The sequence below is a fragment of the Durio zibethinus genome, chromosome 11 (genome assembly GCF_047325235.1).
Source record: "Durio zibethinus cultivar Kanyao isolate XHJ-2024 chromosome 11, ASM4732523v1, whole genome shotgun sequence".
NCBI lineage: Eukaryota > Viridiplantae > Streptophyta > Magnoliopsida > Malvales > Malvaceae > Durio > Durio zibethinus.
Window position 1 is genome coordinate 10732608 of NC_143172.1, and position 25545 is coordinate 10758152.

Below are 25545 nucleotides of genomic sequence, written 5' to 3' on the forward strand. Positions count from 1 at the left end.
CGTGAAAACTCCCAAAAATTTAAAAATAAAAAAATTCACAAAATTTTTTAACATTATTTTTTAAATAAATTAATAAATTTATCAACATTTATTATTATTATATTATTAATTAAACATAAAAAAATCTTGAATCTCCCGCTGCATAATGCTAAATTTCTATATTCGCAAAAGCTAAAATAAAAGCCTCGGCCCGACACTCCCCCATCAAATAAAAAAAAAAAAAAACCTTTAATTTTACTCAGCCGCATTTTCATCTCCGTTGAGAGAAAAATACGATGAAAAAACGTTTACAGCTTATCAGTAAAAAAGAACAAAAATGAATAGAGATATTCTGTTAAATATGTTTTAATTTACTCATTTAAAAAAATAAAAACACAAAAAGAAATACTCCGTTAAAGACGAAAGAAAAGAAAAAGCAGGTAGGAAACCCTGTTGACTAACCAGCATCGTTCAATACCGTACACAGCTAGGGTTTGCCTCTTCCGTTGTATTGTATTACCGTATTGTATTGGATTGGGTTGTATTTCCTTCACATTCGTCACTACAGTACTACTACTCACCCACCCTTTACCTATCGACATAGAAAAAAATGCTCTCTCATTAAACTCTCTCTTCTCTCTATTCTCTTCTCTTATCTTTTCTTTTTTTTTCTTTGAATGCTTCCAAGCCAAACGGGAGACAAACAGGGGCAAAATCCTCCCATATTATCCGCATTAGTATATCTTTAATCCCTTGTCTTAAGCAAAACCAAAAATGCCAACCCAAATTTTTTTCATTTCCATTCTTTTTTTGCTCCTACTAAAGGCGACCAAACCAGATCTTGTCACCGATAGAGCAGCGCTTTTGGCGCTTCGTTCCTCGGTCGGAGGCCGAACCCTGTTCTGGAACATCTCCAACCAAAGTCCATGCTCCTGGGCTGGGGTTAGGTGCGAGCAGAACCGCGTTACAGGGCTTAGGCTACCTGGCGTTGCACTCTCAGGTCAAATCCCTCCTGGCATTTTCGGGAACTTGACTCAGCTGCGCACCCTCAGTCTCCGTCTCAACTCGTTAACCGGACAACTCCCTTCGGATCTTGCTTTTTGTCAGAATCTCCGAAACCTTTACTTGCAAGGGAACCGTTTTTCTGGTGAGATCCCGGAGTTCCTGTTTGGTCTTCATGGTTTAGTGAGGCTAAATCTTGGCGGTAATAATTTTTCTGGGGAAATCTCTGTTGGTTTCAACAATTTGACAAGGTTAAGAACTTTGCTTCTTGATAGCAACAGCTTTTCTGGGTCGGTACCTGATTTGAGTTCTTTGCAAAATCTCGATCAGTTTAATGTGTCAAATAATTTGTTGAACGGCTCAATCCCAAAGGGGTTACAGAAGTATGGGTCCGATGCTTTTCTGGGGAATTTGCTTTGTGGACTGCCACTTGACAAGGCTTGCCCTGCTACTGCTGCTGCAGGGAATGCAACTGAGCCTGCCAATCCGACGGACGTGAATAAACACGAGAAAAATAAGAAGAGCAAGTTGTCTGGGGGTGCAATTGCAGGTATTGTGATCGGATCTATGCTGGGATTTCTATTGATTGTTATGATTTTGATGGTTTTATGTAGAAAGAAGAGTAGCAAGAAAACGAGGTCAATTGCCATTGCTTCGATTAAAAATCAAGAATTGGAGATTCCTGGGGAGAAATCAGGTGGAGAAATGGAGAATGGTGGATATGGGAATGGGTATTCAGTCGCGGCGGCAGCAGCAGCAGCAATGGTGGGTAGTGGTGGAGTGAAAGCAGCTGAAACCAATGGGACCGGAGCTAAGAAGTTGGTTTTCTTTGGGAATGCAGCGAGAGTGTTTGACTTGGAGGATTTGTTGAGAGCTTCTGCTGAGGTTTTAGGTAAAGGACCATTTGGAACAACATATAAAGCAGTGTTGGAAGGTGGCAATGCAGTGGCTGTTAAGAGGCTCAAGGATGTCACAATTTCTGAGAGGGAATTTAAGGATAAGATTGAAGGGGTTGGAGCTATGGATCATCAAAATTTGGTCCCTCTCAGAGCTTACTACTTTAGTAGGGATGAGAAGCTTCTTGTTTATGATTACATGCCCATGGGAAGCTTATCTGCGCTTTTGCATGGTGAGCATTTTTTTTTTAAATTTAGAGCAATCCTTTTTAGATCATTTATTGCTTTGCTTTTTCCAGATTTATGTTGGTGAATAGTTATCATTTTCATTCATCATCTGTTGGTGGAGATGATTACTGAGCCTTTTTTTTTTTTTTTATGTGTGTGTGTTTCTAATTTTTTTGATACTATTATTTGTTATTAGTTAGCTCTTAGACTTGGTTCTTTTGTGAAGATAATAATAAACTGCACTATTATTATTATTATTATTATTATTATGGGTTGATTCTCTTATAAAAAACTGATAAAAAAGGATGCTTAAATGGGTGGAATTCAAAGTAATTCTTCATTGCTTCTTTTGAAGTTGCTTAATTTGATATGTAGATGGTATTCATTCTTCATAGGTGAATGATATGAATGATATTGCATTGATCTTCTCATTCAGCCATTTACCTCTCCTGTTATGAGCAAAATTCAATTTTGCTTTCATCTAAGTGTTTGTCATCAAACTTTGTTGATTTATTTAGCATCATTTTTCAGCTATTTCTGGAGATTACATCATAGTCTGGAGTGATAGTGCTGTATTTAGCTTTAATTTTTCTTTCATTTCACTGTTAAACTTTTGGGATACAGGGAACAAAGGAGCAGGAAGGACTCCACTGAACTGGGACACTAGATCTGGAATTGCTCTTGGAGCTGCCCGGGGAATCGAATTCCTGCACTCTCAAGGCCCTAATGTTTCTCATGGAAACATAAAGTCTTCAAATGTCCTCCTCACTAAATCCTATGTAGCTCAAGTTTCAGATTTTGGCCTGGCACACCTTGTAGGGCCTTCCTCCACTCCCAATCGAGTGGCTGGGTACCGGGCACCGGAGGTGACTGACCCCCGCAAAGTATCACAAAAGGCTGATGTTTATAGCTTTGGTGTGTTGCTTTTGGAGCTACTGACCGGGAAAGCCCCCACCCATTCAATCTTGAATGAGGAAGGAATTGACCTCCCAAGATGGGTGCAGTCTGTTGTTCGTGAGGAATGGACTTCTGAGGTTTTTGATCTTGAGCTCATCAGGTATCAGAATGTGGAGGAAGAGATGGTCCAACTCTTGCAACTTGCAGTAGATTGTGCTGCCCAATACCCTGACAATCGCCCCTCCATGTCTGAAGTGACAACCCGAATTGAGGAGCTACGTCGTTCTAGTTTGCGAGAAGATCTGGATGCACAGCCTGATGAGGTCAATGATGCAGATGACTCTCGATAAGTTATCTCAGGCCGGCCACCATAACATGTTCTCTGATGGATAGATGGATTGTCATTCCTTTATTATGTCCATAATTAGCATGATAAGTTTGGTGGCCTTGTTGAATGCTTGACCTCGATCTAATATTCCTTTATTAGGTGCCAATTGTCTTTTTCTTTTTCCCCTCTCTTCTTTTCCCCTAATTCTCCATTGGCCATTGTACTTGTTTTTCTTTTCCTTTATTTTTTTTTTTCATTTATAGTTTGAGGTGGAAATCTGTTCCTTTTGTTCTTGTTGGGTGGATCTTGGTGGTTGTAATTATGACTTGTGCTTTTGCTTTTGATTCAACTTATCATCCGTTTAAGACCAGGCTGTTTTAATTGCCTTAAAAGGTTGGTTGTGACGTCTATTAACAAATGAGAATTTCTTTAGTAACATAATTTGGCATTGCTAAAAGTCTTAGTAAAAAATCATAGAAAAATGCAGATAATTAATTAATGAATCATGGCAGAATAATTTTTCAGATCTGAAATATAAGTATTGATATTTTGAATTTGTGTAATGGTACATGTGAATGTGATGATGGAAGCTTGTTGGTGGACCAAACTGTCTGTGGCGCATGCAATGTAAATGCTAAAAGGGAAGCTGACATTCTCAAATGGGGGTCCTATAACCTTTTTTGATGCCCAAATTTTGTTGGCATCCAAAGCCGAAGCCTTGCGAAATTGTGATTTGAAGAGTGAAGGTAAGGCATAGCAGTGACGAGAGAAAGAAGCAAAGTTATCCAAACCTTCCATTTTGCAACATGGGATACGTTTGTCGTGCCATTGGGCTGTCTTATTCTCCATTTATCTTCTCAAAGTGGCTTTGAATTAAGATTATGATTTAGGCCTCGTTTGAATTGCTAGTTTTTTTTTTTTTTTTTCAAGAATTTGCTATTGATCGACATGTAATATTAAATAATAAAAATATTTGATTTTTTGATTTAAACGTTTGATTTTTTAATTTAAAAAATTTCTCAAGAGTTGCTTTTATGATAAAAAATTATATTTGAAATAAAATCACTTTATTATTCCATATTTTTAATATTTTATTATTTTAAATATATTTTTTTAAACATTTCAATTACTCAACATTTTTGCACAAAAACACCAAACACTTAAAATTTTTAATCATATTTTTTTCACTGTACTTTTTAATCGTTCTTTTTTCAACAAAAACTTTTGTCAACCGTAACAACTATTCTAAAGTAGCCTCCAATACAAACAATTTTTGATCGAATAATACAAAAATTGGACACTACTCATGCTATCGTGCACAATGGAGCAAGTAAGCCATACTAATTATCTACCAAGTACCATAAGACCTCTTTTCAAGTCTCTTGTTTTTATTTTTTTATAAAAGGAGGTAATGGGTTAATGATAAGAAAAAATATTAGAAGTGCGCTGAGATTTAAATTTTAAATTTATTAGATATCATTTATTAAAAGTGGTTACATAAATTAATTGAATGAACTCCAGATTCTTCATTATGTATATTTTTTTATATTATAAAAATTTGAAGTATTTTGAACATGGAGATTGGTGAGTCAAAATAATTATTATATATATACTAAAAAAATATTAAAATATCTCTATTAAAATTTGATTATTATTTTATATAAATTATCAATTATCAATCCATTATTAATTAATCATTATCATTAATTAATTTATCTTTCTCTTTTAATCAATCAATTAATTAAAAGACTCCATATTAAAAAAAAAAAAAAAACTCTATAATGAACATATACTATTTCTATCCGCAAGTTATTGAAATAGTGGACATGTGGTTTTTTAAAATATTTTTTATTATTGTTTTTATTTTTATTTTAAATTACATGAATCTAACTATTAATTTGACATTCATGAATTTATAGTATTTTTGAATTCAATTAATTATGAATACATGTATTTTGTAGTTTTTATAATTTAAAATTTGAGTCTAGATTCATTTACTATATTTCAATATTCATTAATTTAATAATTCATAAATCTATGGTATAAATGAACCTAATTAACTATTAATGAGTGTATTTTGACTATTTATGAACCTTGACATTCATGAATCTATGATATTGATAAACTCAATTAATTGTAGATTAATGTATTTCATGTTTCATGTCATTTAAAATTTGAGTCTAACTTCATATTTATTATTTAATAAATTATGAATAGATCCAAATTGAATGAATCTAACTATTCATGAACTTAATCATTCATGACTCTATGATATTTATGAATCTAGTTAATTATGGATAAATGTACTTAGTATTTAATGTAATTTAAGTTTAACATAATTATTAAAATATTATAAATACCCATGAATCAAATCATTGCATTAGACCGTGATACTTGTCATGCAAGAGTATTGCAAGTGTATGAGCCACACAAATAAAATAGAATGGAAGTATTCTAAGTTATTCTCTTTGGGGATTGAGTATCTAACCTAGGACAAACTACTGAAATTGGACATTTAGGATATATCTGACTCGAGGGAAAATTTGTGAAATTATTAAACTAATTAACTCAATTAAGATTAAATAAATCCTAAAATTGAATCCCCAAGTAATTAAAGCTAAATTACTAACAAATTATTAAAATTATTATGTTAATCCTAAAATTTACTAAACATAAAAAAATTTCCTAAAGTGGAAAATTACTAAAAACATAAAGTTTCTAGAAATGAAAAGTTTCTAAACCCTAAATTTAAAAGCTTTAAATTAAAGCATAAAAAAACCTAAACTATAAAATTAAAATGCAATAATTAAACATTCGTGAAATGGAATTAAAATGACTAAAATTACATTAAATGCAAATGACCCTAAATGACATTTAAATACATGGGAACATCCCTAAAATAAACTAATGGCGCCTGACCTAATCTAAATGACATAAAAAGAAATGCTTGGGAATGTAAACCTAGATTAACATATCAATTAAAATTTATCAAAATTTTAAACTAACCTAACTGAATGATAACTTAACCCTAAATGCGCCTAATCCTAAAATGGGTAAACCAAGCAAACTAAACTAGCAAGAACCAAATAGGCATTAACTAATATGACTTAAAATCCAAATCAACAATTAATCACACAAGCAACTGCATATATATTGTAAACTTTAACAACAAAACATGTAAATCAAGCTTAAATTAACTAACATATAAACATAAAAGCAAGCATACTTGAAAATGCAAGTTAAAGGCATAAATTAAAGATTAAATTTAACAAGTTTAGGGGCTGGAACAGTACCTGGAACAGCAAGCAAATAAAAAAAAGACAACCTAACAAAAACGAAAAAGAAAAATTTATCAAAGACTTGGTAAACTAACCTAAATGGACATTTACACAAGCCTAAACCTGCAAGACATTGAATACCTAATTTAAACATGAATAAAACTCAAAGATATAACATTTTAACACTATAAACAGAAATAAACACTAACCTAAAACAGTAAAGAAAAACCAAAATACCAACAAGTAGAAGCCATGCACACATATTAATATACATTTAATGATCTACATGACAAACTACTTAAACATGAGATCTAATCTAGATGACATCAAAACAACCTAAATAAGGCATTATACAAATAGAAAATACATATTTAAAACTTAGAAAACCACTTAGAACCAACCCAAAACAACTACCATGAACAAGATTAGAATAAACCCTAAAAATATACCAATAAGCTAAAATGTAAAGGAAAATCAATGAAAACACATGGAAACATCAAAACAAAATACATGAAAATAGAATAGATCTAAAATGCATCAAAAAGACTTATAGGAACTAACCCTTAAAACCGAATAGAATAGGGACAAAAACAAAGTTGAAAATACACCATGAAAAATGAGAACAACACAGACCTTTTGGCCTAAATGCTAGCGTAACTTAGGAGACATGCAAGATACACTAAATCTAAAAGCATATCTTTAAAATATACTTAAAAACAAGCAAAAAAAAAATGCATAACATATTCAAAAACTGAACACAGATGGGTGAAAATCTAGGTTGAAAATAGCCATAGAAAGCATAACTTAATTGGAGATAAGATAGAGCCAAGCCATTTTAGGACCCTTTCATGATGTCTCACATGTAAGGCCACTTTAGGCTTTCATACCCAAGCCAAAAAACAAGATGAAAACAAAACACATAAGGAAGAGAACACATGAAAACCGAACTGAACAAGGTAGAAAAAGAACAAAGCAAGTAGGATTGGAAACAAAGTAAATGACAATTGAAATTCCATTAGTAACACAAATGCTTGAAATTTAAAGTGAGGTTTAATAAAAGAAAGTTAAATGAACAAGTAAAATGGCTAAAGAAATAACAAGAAAATAATGCTAAATGAAGCCTAAAAAGAGTAGAGCATGACCATCAATTGTGTACCTGTAATGTTGCCTAAGGGCTGGAAAGAAAAGAAAAATACAAAATGTAAGGGAGGCTTTCTCTTTTAGCCCTGTAATGCCCTAGTTCAAGGTAAAAGATAAATCTTTTCTTAGCCAATGAATGGCCTTTAATAATACATCTCAACGTTAAATATTACAACTTAAACATGGACTATTTTGAAAATGATAAAAATCAAAATTGCCATTGCTCTTTTATCCATGTCATTCATCCTTTATGTTAGCTTGTATGTGTGGTCCAATGGAAAGGTAACAAGTAGCCATGTGTGAGGTGTGTTGGCAGCCACCTAAGCTTATCAAAGGTTAATTTTTGAAGCCCTTTAAGTCCTTAACTAGTGACCATCTCAATTTTGGTAGCATTAGGAATAATGATGTAGCTCAACTCCATTTCATGCACGTCACCTTCCTTCTTATACAAATTCTTTTCAAGCTTGTTCCTTGTTTACTCATATCCCTCTTTATGAATTTTGCAACTAAAAACCTTTCTAAAAAGTCAAAGGTTACTATAATGGTAGATATCTAGCAGCATAGAATATTATTTGACAATTCAAAGTTGGAAGCTTTAGCTCCTTCTTTGCATAAGGTTAATGGTCCTTTGTGTGGTGATTCTTGTGCCTTCTTACCATTTAATGAGAGAAGAGGAAAAATATCAAATTAGCTATAAAGATTCTATTGGTAATATGCCCTAAGACCCATCGAATTATCTATAGGATACATGTCATATTATGTATCTATTATTATCAAAGGTATTTTTTATCTATGAGATTGTAGACACATAATTAATATTACTTCTTATAGATAAAGTCCTTGGAATAAATATGCTTTGTAAGGGAATTACAATGAGATTGTAATTATGAGATCATCATTGCATTAAAGCATTATTCCTAAATTATTTCTAATCGATGCTTTGTCAAGAAAAGACTTGATAAAAGCTGTTGAAATGGCATATGGATATGCTCTTACTTATAAAGCAAACAATTGATCTCATAGGTTGAAGTCTATATAAACTTGAGTTAACGTGTGAGTGTTTCTTTTAAGAACAAGTTTACTGAACATAACCTGAGATGAGAATGCTACATGGTAGTTCACATAGTGTCTAAGTTATATTCTCATGTAATGGTTGTATAAGTGATCCTTTGACTTGAGATTACTTATGATCTTATATGATAAATGATATACTTTGACTTTACTTTACTTATAGTTCTAACCAAGAATGCTTTAGTCGAGTATTGTTGGGTATAAGATGAGGCATATAAAGATGCATGAAGTAATCAAGATGGGATTCATCACCTTATGTGATTAAGAGAGCATTTTAATTGGTCTTGATCGAATTAACTTAAGAAATCTTTGGCCAAAGTGAAATAAGAGTTTATAATTATTATAAAACTTATTTGTGAGTTAATATCAAGGATAAAACTTAACATGATTAAACAAAAATTGAATAGACACTAAACAATGCTCAATCTTCAAATCAAGATGCTTAGTGATGAAAGGGTATTAATTATACGTAAAGACCATGCACGGATAGGTTGTCAAGCTATATTGACTTTCTTCAGCAATTGAGGGTCATGATAATGTAGTTAGCGTTGATCATGATCTATAAACATGAGATTGGCTAATTAGAGAATTAGCAAGAAAGGCAAAAGGTTTGATTCATCTAAGTCTAAATATTAAGAATTACAATGCTTATATTTGTTGTTAACATGCTAAGGAGCCAATGGGTCACGCACAATAGAACATGTTGTGAAAGATTAAAATTAGAATAAATTAAGTTGGGCTTAATTTATTGTAAAATCCAATATAAAGAAACATAAAAAAGTTCATTACTAAATGGGATATTGTATGGCTGGCCAAGTAAGTAATCCTATTAAAAATAGGACTTGGTTATTTAATTGAAAATAAAATTAAGCATAAGGAAACCTTAATACCATAGGCTTTTGAATTGCTCCTATCTCTATATAAAGAACTCAAATTACCCTAATCTCTTATAGCATTATAAGAGAATAGGCATCTCATGTGTTGAGAACAATTGAAAAAAACCACAAAAAGGGTAATTGACTAATCTCACTAGCTAGAGATTTTAGTTTTGCATTCTTTTCATCCCTTGTAGAAGGTTTTTTCAGTAGATCATCATTAGAAGCTAAATGTTTAGATAGCTCTAGGCTTTCTAAAATAAATCTGATTGAACTCTTACTTCGTGCAAAGTGAAGTTGGCACAAGAGGCAATATAGTACTAGCTAAAACTAATTATTGTGTTTGCATGATCTTATTGGATGATCTTATCTTATTGAATGATTGTAGCTTTAAAGAGTTAAAATTTTTTAAAATTTTACTGCTAATACTCTGTATATTGATACATAATTCTCTTAAGCAACTAAAACAAAAAGTGGCCAAGGTGAATTATTGTGTGTGACCCATTAAGTTTCTTAGCATGTAACATAGGCAATGATCTACTATTAGATTCCATTATGCTAAACTCTTTTAGCATCTTGACTACATTTATGGATTAGGAGAGTTATGCAACCCTTTGGATTTATCCTTATAGATTTTTATCCCATTATGTGCATTGCCTCTCTTATATCCAATATGAAAATCTTCTTTGGATAGCTAAATCTACTATAAGTTGTAGCATAGGTACTTTGTTCCAACAAGCTATATGTCATCCACATAAAGCTTTATCAAAATGATTATACTCCCATTAACTTCTTGTACACAAAAGGTTCATCTTAGTCTTTAATGATATAAAATTCTTTTGATTATCTCTTATAACTGAATGTTTCATCCTTTTTTGTAGTTTCATCATTTATGAGAAATACATATTTGTCCATAAAAAATCTATATTTCTTAAGAGATTAATGTATCCTACTTGTCCTTTGGGGTTTATGTATACTTTAAGCTTTCGATTGTGCACTGAATGCCTTAGTCTAGAGAGACCATGTTCCATCGAAATGCTTAGTTTTGTGTTCTTAAACTTTTCAAGTTCAATTTTACTCCCACTACCTTTTTTCTAGAAGGGACAATTCTTTTTAGAAAATGGCATGCAATAGAACAAACACGTTTTTCATTGAGATTGTAGATTTAATATCTAACCTTTTAGATATCCACAGACTTACATTTATCCAACCAAGCTCTAAGCTTGTTAGATGATGCATACTTCACATAAGTCATGCATTGTTCAAAATTTTTAATTATGACATGTGTGGCATTTACTATTCCATATCTCATTTCTTATCATGACAATGGATTTGGATGAAACTTCTATTTGGTAGGTAAGTAGTAATCTCTAGGGTATAGTAAGCTTATATATCAAAGATCAAACCATGTCCAACAAGGTTCAATTTCTCCACTTGGAATTGTTATCTTAGGTTGTAGAGTTTCCAATGGAGTCCATTATGAGAGAATCCAATTCTCTTTTAGATAATTCAAAGTTCTTGTCTTAAGCTCTCTACCTTGATTTAATCTTGGTGTTAAGATACTTTGCCAATTCAATTTTCAATCTCACTTCTAAATTCTTTGAATGTTTTAACCATATAACAAAAGAAGAGTTTATTTGCACATGAACTGTCCCTTGTATTCGGCCAAAGAGATTTATTTCAAGAGTGATTATTTTACTTAGCCATGAAGGAATTTTGCTTGCATAATAACTTTATATGCACTCAGTTAGTTCACTTCCAAGAGGAGATTAAACACACATATGATATTTGAAGAATTTCAAGCTTAGAAGGAAAAAGAAAAACTTTCGGCCAAAGTGTTTTCATCCAAGAAGAACTTTATCCATTCATCAATTTCAAATGCAAGAAAAGATGAAACTTAGTTTGAAAGCTTAATAACTCTCCAATCCTTATCATATTTAGCCAATACCTAATTCAAGAAGGACTTTATGCAATTTTCACCAATATGGAGGTTAGATATATTCAGCCAAGAAGAGTTTAAGAGGAATCATGACACTTTAACTTTGCTTTGAAAAGTTTTACTTAGAGGAGGAATTTATCTCTTCAAAGAGTTGGATGAAATTCAAATCCTTGCTTTGGAAACTCATCTTAGCAAAATCCAAGAGTGGAGATTTATCAAGATTTCATCATACATTGATCAAAGGCCAAGATCTTTTCTTCAGGACCCCATTTAGGAAAGTATTCTTGAGAAAGAGGAGTCTCATTCCACCATGCCTTATTAAAATATGAAGATGAGCTCTATCATCATGTATTTGAATTTGAATCAAAATCTTATAATCCTATCCACCTTGGTTGAATCCTTTATTATAAATAAGGAGGTCATTTACCTTTTTCCAACATCTTATTCCTTACTTCTTTTTTTTTTTTTTTTTAAGTTTTTAGTTCTTTAGTTCTTTTCTTTTATTTTAGTTTAGTTATTGGCTTAGGTGATAGATTTGCCAATAACCAAACTTTGTTCTTTAAAATTCTTTTATTTCAAATGAAAAAAGTATTTTCCCAAGATCTTTTCTTTCATTATTTTAATTCTAAATCTTGTTTTTTACATTCTATATTTTGACAAAACATTTTCTTTGTCCTACAAGTTTGATTTCCAATCTCTTTTACTTTCTACAAGTTCGACCATTAGTCTTTTAGTGGTATACAAAGTTTACTTTTATGCCACCTTTTTTTTTTACAAGCATTCAGCAATCACTCTATCTTGTTCTCAAGCTTTCAATTATTATTCTTTTAGATCTAGTTTATCGCTATACATCTTTAGCTTACAAAGTGACAGTTGGTTAAGTGAGATTTAAAGCCTATATTACTTTTCCAATCTTCTGTTTATTTAGATTTGCAACCAAACCCAAGTTTTCATTTGTTTAGATATAGGAATATAAGATCTCACCTTTGGTACTTAAAGAGCAACCCAAAATTTACAATCTACAATCCCTTGAGAGATGATACTAAGATACTTTCATTATTATTGCTTGATTTGTGCACTTACAAGCTATATGAAAAACAACAATAACAAGATGCAACAAGAACAAAAGTACCTTTGTGGTGTTGTTTTAAAAATTTAGAACTCATGGTAGCCAATATCATATATATGGCTTTATCAATATCATCTCTATGATTTTGATAGATTTCTAATCTCTTATTATCCTCAACATGGATAAATAGAATCGAACAAACAATTTCCTTTCTTGCTTGAAAACTATTCTTAAGTTTTAGTACCAATCCAAGAAGTTTTGGTCAAGTTGACATCATTTATGCCTTAAAGTGACAAATTATTATTTTATATTAAAAAAACCATATAAGTATAAAATATAAGCAAGTAAAAATCATTTTGTATTAAAACAATTTAGATATGGTTTCTTATATTTTAATTTGTTGCTCATACTATTTTGGATCAAATCAATAGCTCTCATTATCAAGTTGAAAAAATCTTTTTTTTCTAGTGTGTGAGTATCTTATTTAGTTTATCATAACCTTGAGTATAGTCTTACAAGCCATGATAAGTAAATTAGGTAGATAACTTACTTATCAATCACATCCCATGTGACTCCTAAATCAATTAGTGCAAGATTAAGTGTAGTTTTACCATCACCAAGTCTTCAACTTGGTACTGCACATCTTATCACTTGTGATTTGCCCATTTCTTACTTTTTTTGGCTACTTTGTGTTGACAGATTCTTGCAAGGTCTACTTGCTTTTGCCAAACCTTGGCAAACCTATAAGCTGCTGGATTAGGTCCAGTGTAGCCTGTTGTAATAGCTCTTGGAATGAGTGGCTGCTGGTTTATCACTAACTCAAATGGACTCTGGCTTATTGCCTCACTCCGTTTCAAGTTGTAAGAAAATTGAGCAACATCCAATAGTTTGGCCAGTCATGCTATGTTGCACTAACATAGTGCTTGAGGTAGACCTTCAATAACCTATTAACTCATTTAGTTTACCCATCAATTTGTGGATGCATGCTAGTGGAAAAGTTCAAGTCTGACTTCTAACTACTTGAATAACTTTGTCCAGAATCACTTAGTAAAATGCCCATTTCAATCACTAATGATAGTTTGTAGTATGGCCCAATACTTCACCATATTCTTCAGAAATAAGTAGACTTTCTATTCAACTTTGCACTTTTTGGTTGTTAGAATGAATGTTTCATACTTGAAAAATCTATCCATCACTCTCTATCCATCACTACCATGATGTTCCCAAACTTATATGACTTAGGTAGTCTAACTATAAAATCTTACAAAATGCTTTCCCATGAATGCTTCGATATAAGCAATGGCTCCAATAGACTAGCTAGTAACTTCTATTGCACCTTTTCCTATTGGCAGACTAGACAAGTTTTGACATAAGCCTTAATGTCATCCTGTATGTAAGGCTACTAGTATTGGTCTTGCACCAGTGCTAAGGTGCAGTGCACTCCAATGTGGCCAACTCACTTTAAGTCATGGCATTCCTACATAACTTCCTTGCGGAGTTTCCCATGCTGTTGCATAAATATCTTATTCCCTCTGGTGAAAAGTGAGTCATCCTACAACTAAAAACATTTGGTTTTATCTTTTTGAGCATACTATATGAGTATCTTAGTTATAGGATCATGGGCTAGTCCTTTTTTAATGTGTGACACCAAGGAACTATTAAGATTGTTGATGGTAGCAAGCATCACCTTTCTACTAAGTGCATCAACCATTAAGTCAGCTTTTCCAAGCTTGCTTTCCATGCTAAAATCAAACTCTGTAAGGAAATCTTGCCATTTACCTACTTGAAAGGTAGCTTCTTCTGAGTTTAGAAGGAGCTTGTTGTAATATTATCGGTTCTAACCATAAATATGGATCCCAATAGGTAATGTCTCTATGTGGACAAATAGTGCACCATCGTTGTCATTTTTTTTCTTAAACTGTGTACCTATACTCGATCTCATTGAGCTTTTGGTTTTCAAAGGCAATCGGATGGTTTTCCTACATCAACACCCTTTTAATGGCAAAGTTTGATGCATCTATATACACTATATCTGTTTAGTGTGATTTGCTAAAACAAGAATAGGCTTTTTAATCACTGTATGCTTTAGTCGATTAAAGGCTTACTGGCACTCTTAACTCCAATCCCACACTCTCACTTTCTTGAGCATGTCTATTAATGGTGTGGTGATTGTAGAATGGCCTTTGATGAAATGTTTGTAGTAGTTCACCAATCTAAGGAATGTATCAGCTCTGTGACCTCGATTGGTGACTATTAATCTAGTATAGCCTAGGCTTCGCTTCCATCCATTCAGATCTTGCCACCTTCAATAATGTGGCCTAAGAATGGCACCTCTTTTTGAGTAAAAAAATATTTCTCCTTCATCATGAATGGCTCATTTTCGTGCAATACCTGGAACACTTGCCTAAGGTGCTCTATATACTCTTTCTATAACCATAAATCATAATATTGTCAAGATAAACCATAACAAAATGGTCTAGGAATGGCTAAAGTACCTTGTTCATTAAGAAACAAAATGTTACTAACGCATTGGTCAAGTTGAAGAGTATCACCAAGAACTTATAAGATCCATAGTAGGTGACACAACTGTCTTAGGCTTATCCCTCTTAACAATTCTGATTTTGTAGAACCCTAACCATAAGTCTAGTTTGGTGAACTATCTAGCATCTCCAAGCTGGTCAAACAAATTTGTAATGAGTGGGATTAGGTACTTGTTCTTCACTATCAGCTTGTTCAATGCCTTGTAATCTATACATAGTCGTAAGGACCCATCATGCGTCCACTAGAACAACACTAGGGTGCCAAATAGGGCTTTTAATGGTCTGATATAACCTATATTAATAAGCTTCTTGAGTTATCTCTGTAGGTCCTTCAACTTTGGGGTTGACATTCGACATGGGGCTCTAACTGGTGAGACAACATTCAACACCAACTTAATTTCGCGATCCACTTCTTTCTTTGATGGTAGCCTCTTGGGCAATTCAGTGGGCATCATGTCTCTGAATGACTCCAGTACCTTTAACACCTCTAAGAGGGTGTCAACACTATTCTACTTAGACTCTTCCATCTTCAAGGTTGCAAGAAAAGTTTTTCATTCTTGCTCACTCCTTTGGCCAACTGTATGACAGATAGCATTTTGGTCTATGACCCTAATTCTTATTTCATTGGCATAATGCATATGTATTGATGGTCTAGTATGCAAATAAAATTGACAAAAGACACAACAAGTGCACTAATATGGTCAAGAAATTCTAAACCAACAAGAAGATCATAATCATTTAGAGAAATTACCTCAACTAATTCCTTGCCTTTCCACTCACCAAGTTGTAGATCCACTTTATGGGCTATGCTAATTGTTGGGACTTTTTTAGAGTTGACTATTTTAATTATACTAGCCCATTTCTATGCTTTTAGGTTTAGCTTCTAGGCTACATCTCTAGGTATAAAATAGTGAGATGTTTTTATGTCCACAAATGCATTCAGTTTTTTTCCTATAATAATCAAGTTGACAAACATCAGTCCTTTCTGCTTGTGGCACTCTTTGGCCTAGACTGAATTTAGCATTATCGAGCCAAGCTTCATGGTTTCCTTCTCTGACCCCTTACCATCCTCCTTATTAATGGTAGATAGCTTAGTTTTTTTGGGGTAATCTTTCGACAAGTGTGGATCTTCACAAATATAACAAGTTAATGGTTCATGATATTTGTTGTTCCACTGCTTTGGCTTTCACTTCCCAGATGGTGGCTTGCCTTGACTATTCTTGGTCTATCGTCCTTTGTCCCCATCCTTGGACTATCAATCTTTCTCTTCCTCTTTGGACTATTGGTCTCTACCATTACCTTTTGGCTTGAATGACTCAGACTTCTTTTATGGCCAGATTTCCACCAAGGATTCAATAGTTGTCATGGCTTTGACTAGATCTTTGACACCTTTTCACTGTAACTCATTCTTAGCCTATGGTTTGACTCCATCCATGAAACAAAAGAGACTTTCCTCTTTTCCAAGATTTGAAATCTAGAGTATTAGTTTTAGAAACTTTCAAACATACTCTCACACCTCACCTCTTAACTAAGCCTATAAAATTTACCCTTGCCTCATCATTAGCATACTCAGGGTAAAACTGCTACTTAAACTCTACCTGAAACTCCTTTTAAGTCCAGACAATAACATCTTTGTGGCTTGCATCATTACACTTGCATCTCTACCATAATAGTGCAATGTCAACCAAATACATAAAAGCTGTGCTTACCTTAGTGGCATCCTCATCAATGCCTATGGCTCAAAAGTATTGCTCCATTCCCCATAGAAAGTTGTCCACATCTTTTATGGACTTAGCTCCTTTATACTCCTTTGGCTTTGGAACTTTTACTTGAGCCTTAGTTGTTACAGCTAACACACCATTCCTAATAGCTACCTCGCATGCTATGAGCTCCATTTTGAGCTCATTCATCTCCTTGTGCATCACCTTAACCATGGCCTCCAAGGCTTCATTCTTTTAGGTGAACATGTTGATGGATTCGTTGAGGGCACCATGGAATTGTTCCTTGATCTCCTCTTCAGTCTTTTTGAACCTCTTTCTAAGATCTAACACTATTACCTCTATCTTGGTTAAACGACCATCCAGGGTTGACATCATGTCCCATGGGGTAGCCTTTTCTTCTTTTCCATGGGTTGGCTCTTGAACCTCTAGCTTTTGGCTACCAACATCTCTTTGAGATGCCATTCCCTCGAACACCTTGAGTGCAAACTAAACACAACCTTAAAGCAAACCTGCTTTGATACCAACTGTCATGGGCCTAGGACTTATGCCAATGCTCCATGCAACCTTAAGTTGGACTCTTTTCTTGTATGCCCAAGTTAGCCTAAAAACATTCTTAAAGAGTGAGCGCTCAGAAGAACATTAAAAGTCACTCTAAAGCTAGAAAAGACTAAAGAGAAAGAGATGCTTGAAAATGCTGTAACTTGTATTCACTCAAGTGTTTCTGTACATCCAATGAAAGTAGAAAGGCCCTCTATTTATAGTTGAAGACCCCATGAATCAGTGGCAAGAATGACTCAATCCAATGGCTATTACAGAGTTTAAGATTACAAAGAGATTACATGAGATATATATCAAGAGTTCAAATTGTATAGGAAACTATACTATCCTTGAAAGTCTCTAGATCCTTTTAGAAAGTTTTTTCTATTAGGTTTGCTTGGGCTTGGTGCTTTGTTGGGTCTGATGTGGCTTGGTGTGCCCATAGTGGGGCTTGGTTTGCATGCATTAGGGCTTCGTCCATTTGGGGCCCTTCTAGAAGTGTAACTTTGGTTTAAGAGCTTGTGCAAGCATTCTATGCCCTTGTTTTAGACCTCAAGCTTAAGCCCTCATCAGAAGTGCCTCGACCATGTTATACACGTATGGGCTGTGACACTGGCACTTGGTGCCAATACTTACCTTGACCATCGTTAGCACAAATGGGCCCTTGGTGTGGGTTTTTGCCTCGAACACCTCTTTGGCAGATGTTGGCACTTGGTTTAGCATGTGTATCATGACTTTCTTACCCAAGGCACTTGTTTGCCTCTTGATCGCCATTGACACCAAATGACACTCAATGCATGTGTCACGAGCTCCGGTCTTAAGCCAAACTCATACAGCCTTAGATAAGGAATTGACACTATCTACCTAAGTTAGCCTATAAAACCTAAGTGCTCAGTATAATTTTAGCTTATCAAAGATTGTATTATAGTACTAGGCTTTTTAGAAGCCCACAAATTTGATCCTTCCAAGGTTGTGTTTAGGTGTGACCACACCTGGGTCTAACTATGTGCCTGCGTATCACTCACTAGTGCCGACATTAGGGCCTGGCTCAATTCTACTAAACTAAACATCATGCTTGAGCCTTTAGAGTCTTGATCACTGCCTATGCCATTATTTTGGGCTAGTTTTCCATGACCTGGGCCTTTAATAGGCTTCAAGGCCTGGTTCCTTTAGTTGTCAAACCCTGTCCCACTAGAACTTGAACTATTTCTCAATTTGAAAGGAATCTCTAAGCCTGAACCAGTTTACGGACCATGACACATACACATGCCTCGACCACCATTAGGACATGTTGGCCTTTGGTCTCAGCACATACTTTGACCATCATCAACACATGCTAGCTCTTTGTATGGGTAGTTCCCTAAAACTCCATTGGCATATGCTAGGCCACATACCTCACATGGGTATCTTGGGCCCAAGCCATGCACCATGCACACCATGATTGGGCAGTAGGTAGGTTTAGGCACTTCTTTATATTTTTCTGTGCCAATGCCATTTTTATGGCTTGTAAATTCATGTAATGCTCACCAACGCTTGCACCTAGGCTAACCTCAATTCTGTCAAGCCTGAACATTATGCTTGAGTCTCTAAAGTCTAGATCACTACTTATACCACTATTCTAGGCTAGTTCCATGTGACTTATCCTTCAATAGGCCTCAAAGCCTAGTCCTTTGGCTATTAGATCCTGTCCCATTAGAATTAGAATTGCTCTTCAATTAAAAAAAAACCTCTGAACCTAGACCAGCTTGTGGACCATGACACATGCACATGTTTCGACCACCATTTGCACATGCTGGCCATTTGTGTGGGCAGTTTTCTCTAACACCATCTGCACATGCTGGGCCATACATTGTGTATGGGTATCCTAGGCTTGGGCCATGCTTCATGTACAATACAATTGAGTAGTAGGTAGGTTTAGCACAGCTTCATATTTTTGTTGTGGCATGCTATTTTTATGGCCTGTAAATTCACATAAAGCTCACCAGAGTTGGCATATGGGCCTGGCTCAATTCTGCCAAACCTGAACATCATGCTTGAGCCTCTAGATTCTTGATCATTATCTGTACCACTATTTTAGGCTATTTCCCCATAACCTAGACTTTTAGTAGGCCTTAAGGCCTGGTCCCCTTGGCTATCAGACTTTGTCCCACTAGAACTAAAACTATTGCTTGACTTAAAAAGAACCCCTAAGCCTAGACTAACTTGCAAACTATGACATATGCACATGCCTTGACTGGCATCGGGATATGTTGGCCCTTGGTCTTGGCACATGCTTTGACCACTATCAGCACACGCTGGCCCTTTATGTGGGTAGTTCCCTCAAATGCCATTAGTATATGCTAGGTCGCACACCAAGCACGGGTATCCTAGGCTTGAGTCATGCATCATGTGCACCATGATCGGCCAGTGGGTGGGTTCAGGCACATCGTCATATTTCTACCATGCCAATGCCATTTTTATGGCTTGTAAATTCATGTAAAGCTCACCAATGCTTGCATTAGGCCTGGCTCAATTTTGCCAAACTTGAACATCATGCTTGAGCCTCAAGAATCTTGATCATTGCCCATACCACTGTTCTAGGCTAGTTTCCCATGACTTGGGCCTATTGTAGGCCTTAAGGCCTAGTCCCTTTGGCTATCAGACCCTGTCCCACTAGAGCTAGAATTGCTCTTCAACTCGAAGAGAACCCTTAGGCCTAGACCAACTTATGTATCGTGACACATGTACATGCATCGACTACTATTGGGACATGTTGGCTTTGGTCTTAACTCATGCTTCGATCACTATCGACACATGCTGACCCTCTATGTGTGTAGTTCTTTTGAACACCATCGATACATGTTGGGTCACGTACCACGTATAGGTATCTTAAGCTTGAGCCATGCACCATGCACACCTCGATCGAGTAGTAGGTAGATTGAGGCATATTTTTATATTTTTATATTTTTATCATGCCAATACCATTTTTATGGCTTGTAAATTCATATAATGCTCACCAATGCCGTACCTAGGCCTTGCTTAATTCTACCAAGCTTGAACATTGTGCCTGAGCCTTTGGAGTCTTGATCACTATTTGTACCACTATTTTAGGCTAGTTTCCCATGACTTGGACCTTTACTATGCCTCAAGACCTGATCTTTTTAGCTATTAGATTCTGTCCTGTTATAACTAAAATTGCTCATCGACTTAAAGAGAACTTTTGGGCCTAGCTAGCTTATGGATAGTGACACATGCATATGCCTCGATTGCCTTTAGGGCATGTGGGCCCATAGTCTTGGCATATGTTGGGCCATGCACCAAGCGAAGGTATCCTAGCTTAGGCCATGCATCATGCACGCCTTGATCAAGCAGTAGGTGGGTTTAGGCACATCTTTATATTTTTACCATACTAATACCATTTTTTTGGCTTGTAAATTCATATAATGCTCACCAGTCCTGCACCTGGGCCTGTCTCAATTCTGTCAAATTTGAACACTAGGCCTGAGCCTTTGAAGTCTTGATCATTGTCTGTACCATTGTTTTGAGATAGTTACCCATGGCCTAGACCTCTAGCACCCTTCTAGGCTTGGTCCCCCTAGCTATCAAACTCTATCTTGCTAGAACTGAAACTACTAATTAACTAAAAAAGAACCTTTAAGCATAGACTAGCTTACGGATCATAACACATGCACATGTCTTAACCACCATCGGGACAGTTGGCCCTTGGTCTCGATTCTTGCTTTGACCACCATTGGCATTGCTAGCCCTTGGTGTGTGTAGTTCCTTCAAACACCATTGGCATGTGCTAGGTTGTGCACCATGCGTAGGTATCCTAAGCCTGGGCCACGCACCATGTATACCACAATCGGGTAGTAGGTGGGTTCAGGCACATCTTTATATTTTTACCATGCCAATGCCATTTTTATGGCTTGTAAATTAATATAATGGTCTCCTTAGCCCTCATGTGAAGTTTTACGGTAAGATACTTATTTTTTATTTTTCATGATTTTTAAAAATTTTCATGGTTTGAGATTTTTTAAAAATTTTTTAAGGAGTTCTGGCTCCAAATTTGTATACGTGATCCTTGTATTTTTGTTGGCATCCATAAAAACATTTTGCTAAAAAATCAAAGTGTAAAAGATTTTATGGCCATTTGAAAAAAACATCCTTATTTTAAACACTTGAATAGCTACTAGCTACAAACCTAGAAATGCTCCTATGCTCTTTAAGGGGGCATGAGTTATTGAGGTTCCTTGAGGGATAGGTAGCCAATATAAGGGCCAAGGACCAACACCCATCACACATCATATGCATGCACCCCCAACCCCCTTCTCTAATTGTTAAACCTTCAATGCTATCAGTTAGGTTCTGTGATGATGGTGCCTTGGCAAAAAGATGCAACACCAGTACATGCTTCAGCCTAGCATGTGCACCATGGCCTAGAATTAAACTTTGGCCAAGGCCTTGAGCCTCATCGGCACATTCTAGTGCATGGTACGAGAACATGCCTCGACCATCATTGACACAAGTTGGCCTTTGGTATGGGCACTTGCCTCAACCACCATCGACACAAGCTAGCATTTGGTATAGGACACTTGCCTCAATCACCATGGGCACATGCTGGCCCTTGGGTGCAGGCACATGCCTCGATCAACATCGGTACAATCTAGACCTAGTGCAAGAACATGCTTCAATCAACATCGATAGAAGATGACCCTTTGGTGAGGCCAGTTGCCTCGAACATTATTGGCACATGTTAGCCCTTACTATAAGCACTTGTCTTAAACACCATTGACACATGCTGGGCTTTGGTGCAGGCACATGCCTCAACCACCACCAACACCTGAAGACCCTTGGTATGAGATATGCCTATTTCAAACACCTTAACTCTATTATTAGCATATCTATAAAATCTCTTATGCTTTTTAGAGAGTGGTTGTAAGGGCTTACTCTCTCTTTCCCACAGAGGGAATAGGTGTACATGATGGGCCTGTCATTGTGTGCATCCATGGTAATGTCATTAGAGTAAAATCTAGGCTGTGTATGCCTTTTGGCTATATTGTCAGGTGACTGGTTGCTACGATAACCCACAAATGCCCATGGCCTCAACTGGTTGGGGTGCATATGAAAAAAGAGCTCAATTATGAAAAGCTCAAGCCCGTGCCTGTGATTGATGCTACCCTAGACCATAGACCAAGTCCTTGAATTGGACTACGACTCTTTGGGGTGGTGCAAGCAAAAGCTATAGTCGTAGGCTTAGTTTGGCCAAGTCTCTTTGGTATTTGGTAATCTCGTGGTCCCTTCTTATTAACCATAAAAATGCCTAGGCCTAGCCAAGCCTATGCATACAGCTAATGCTACTCAAGACCCCAAGAATAAGTCCCTAAATCAAGCAACGTTCCCCTAGGTTGGTGAAAACAGAGTTTGCTTGTGTGATCTTGGCTAGACCAAGCATTGGTGGTGCCATGCCATTGTTGCTTGTTGGATGGCAGTGGTAGTATCATGGCCTTTGCTTGTGTTTTTCCTATGCCAAGAAGTTGTGGCATGGCTTTGTACATCATTTCCACCATTCTCTCATTGAGTAATTGATTGAGCGGGTTATGGATTGGTGTATGTGGAAACTGCCACTTGTATGCAATAGGCATATGAGTGGTGCTATGGTTATGTATGTTGGTAGGCTTTATGCTTAATGCATCAAACTACTGACCCATCATCCTTTTCAATCTCTTTTTATGTGGTCATCGTACCCTAGGGGCATAATCGGGATCTTGTGTTGCATACCTAAATCGATGGAAACCAGATGTTTTGCTATCTTTCACCCACCTTATGTCCTTAAGGGCTGTGAGTTGAATCACAATTGTGCCCTGTGTCCCAAGTGTGCCACCAAAACCCCCGTGGTTGCATTAGTGCACTAGTGTTCGATTGTACTCTCAGTGCAAAACGTTTTGTAGTGTGGGCTCTCAACCTTTGTTTGTCTAATGCTATGCATTATATGTGCTTAACACACACGGTGCTTATAATTCGTGTTGGCTTTCTTCACTCTTGGTCAGTGTGTTGAGGCCCATATGGTGCCAATGCCTTAAAGGAATGCTACCTGGTTGATCTTACCATTAGTTATATACTTGTCTTAAAGATTAAGCCATGCATGTGTAACTATGAACTAATTTAGATTGTGAAACTATGAATGGCTCATGAAATTAGTTATAGTTTATTTGATGGTATCTACTACTCAAATAACCGTAGTAATTCTAGAGCTGATACATGCAACAAACTTTGACTTTTGGAAGGGATGCATTTATTAGATAAAAGGTTGATGTGGGCTTTATCTGTTGCTCTGATGATTCATAATAACTTGTTAGATTGCATAGCATTTGTGTTGGTGACACATCATTCAAAATTTTTCCCTATCAACTTTTGATGGTAAGACAGTGGCCTACTATGGTGGTGATGGGTGATAGAGAATTAAGGTTCGATTCCAAAAAAAGAGCATAAAAAATGGCTACTACATCCAAAGAAAACAGTAGTTGTACAAATTACCCAATCCTGACATAAGGAGGTAGTGACAATAAATAACAATATCGGGCTTTATAAGTCTGGTAATTAGAATGAGTACAATCTAAATCCCTTAATAAGGATTAATTGGAGGGTAAGTTTGGTGCCTATAGCTGCAATAATTCTAGCTTTAATAGTGTATATTTAAATTGTTGCAATTAAAAAGCTTGTAGTTGGAACTAGGGTTAGGTTATTTGGTCTACCTCACAATGAGCACCGTTCTACTTGTCTTTATTGTCAATAATGCACTCTTGGTTGAATGTGGCTCTAGGTTGGCTATTGACTAGCATTTGTGTTATGCCTTTGGGTTTTAGGCATGATAGCTTGCAGATGATCCAAGCAGGGTATTAGGTTCTCACCATGCCAATATGAGATAATATTATGAGAACTGGGGTTGTGCACCCTTATGAGCAAGGTGGGTTGGTGCTTTGGACCTTGATGCCCATGTCATGGGCTGAGGGCTTAAACCTAGCACTCATGTGGCCTTAGGCTAGAAATTACCATCCATGTGTCGAAAGTCAGCTTTTTTTCTAACTTTATGCCAAATATTTATGCCATGCACTCCATTAGCTCCCTAAGAGCTTGGAGAAAGCTAGAAAAGAGGTTAAAGCTTGTAACTTCTATGTACTTGATGCTATATACAATTGCTCAATGCCCTTATAATGACTCCTAGTCTATCCCCAAGTCTCTAAGTATGGCTAAGTCTATGACTTGGTTCCTCTTACTTTTTTCTTATTGTTTACAAATAAGAGAGAGGGCCCCTATTTATACTTGAGCCTCTCTAGCATATATGGCCCTTATTGATCAAAGTGTGTGGCCCTTATAGGCCTTCTAGATGCTTTCATAGTCCTTAGACACTTCCTAGGTTGGCTAAGGCCTTTGTAAAATCCAGCTTGTTCTAAGCTCCCCACTGAGCCTCAGGTTTGGAAGAGTTCGGCCACTCTTGCTAAGTGTCCATACCTAGTGGGTTCCAAAACCTTTCCCCTTTGGTTGCTACTTTACCTACAGCTAGGGCCTTCCAATCCCTTCCTCATCTAGGTGTTATAGTACCGATTACTATTCCCATGCTAGGCCCTTCTAGAACCTTTGGTGCTTGTGCACTTGGCTGGTCTTCAGGCTTTTCTAAACTTTTTTACCCCTACACACCGAGCCTATCTCCAAGCTAATCTAAAGCCTTTTATGCCTATTGCCTGTGCCATTCTTCTAGGGCATTCTAGATCATTCCAATGAGTAGTCCCCATTCTCGACACTTGGTTACTCACCTTGCCATGCTCTCATACTTTAGCTTAGGCCCTAGTCTAGACACTTAGGCCTCATATATGCCTTTAAGACCTTGTTCTCAATCCTTCCCAATCCTTCACTTGCATCAACTCAAACAAGCTGTGTCTCTCAACCCATTCGACTTAGGACTTGTGCATGGACTATGACATTCTCCCTTACTTGTTCTAGCAATGCCCTCGTTGCTAGAGGATGTCATTCTTTCATGGCACGAATACACTAGATTTATGTCCCAT

At 36.0% G+C, this 25545-nt stretch overlaps 1 protein-coding gene across 1 annotated transcript; it reads left to right on the forward strand.

Moving 5' to 3' along the window:
* Nucleotides 1-400: 400 nt before the first annotated feature.
* Nucleotides 401-3700, forward strand: RKL1 (receptor-like kinase 1). Its single transcript, XM_022882356.2, has 2 exons — nt 401-2110; nt 2730-3700. The coding sequence occupies exons 1-2, from the start codon at nt 754-756 to the stop codon at nt 3350-3352; spliced, it is 1980 nt and encodes a 659-aa protein (XP_022738091.1). The 5' UTR covers nt 401-753; the 3' UTR covers nt 3353-3700.
* Nucleotides 3701-25545: the final 21845 nt, after the last annotated feature.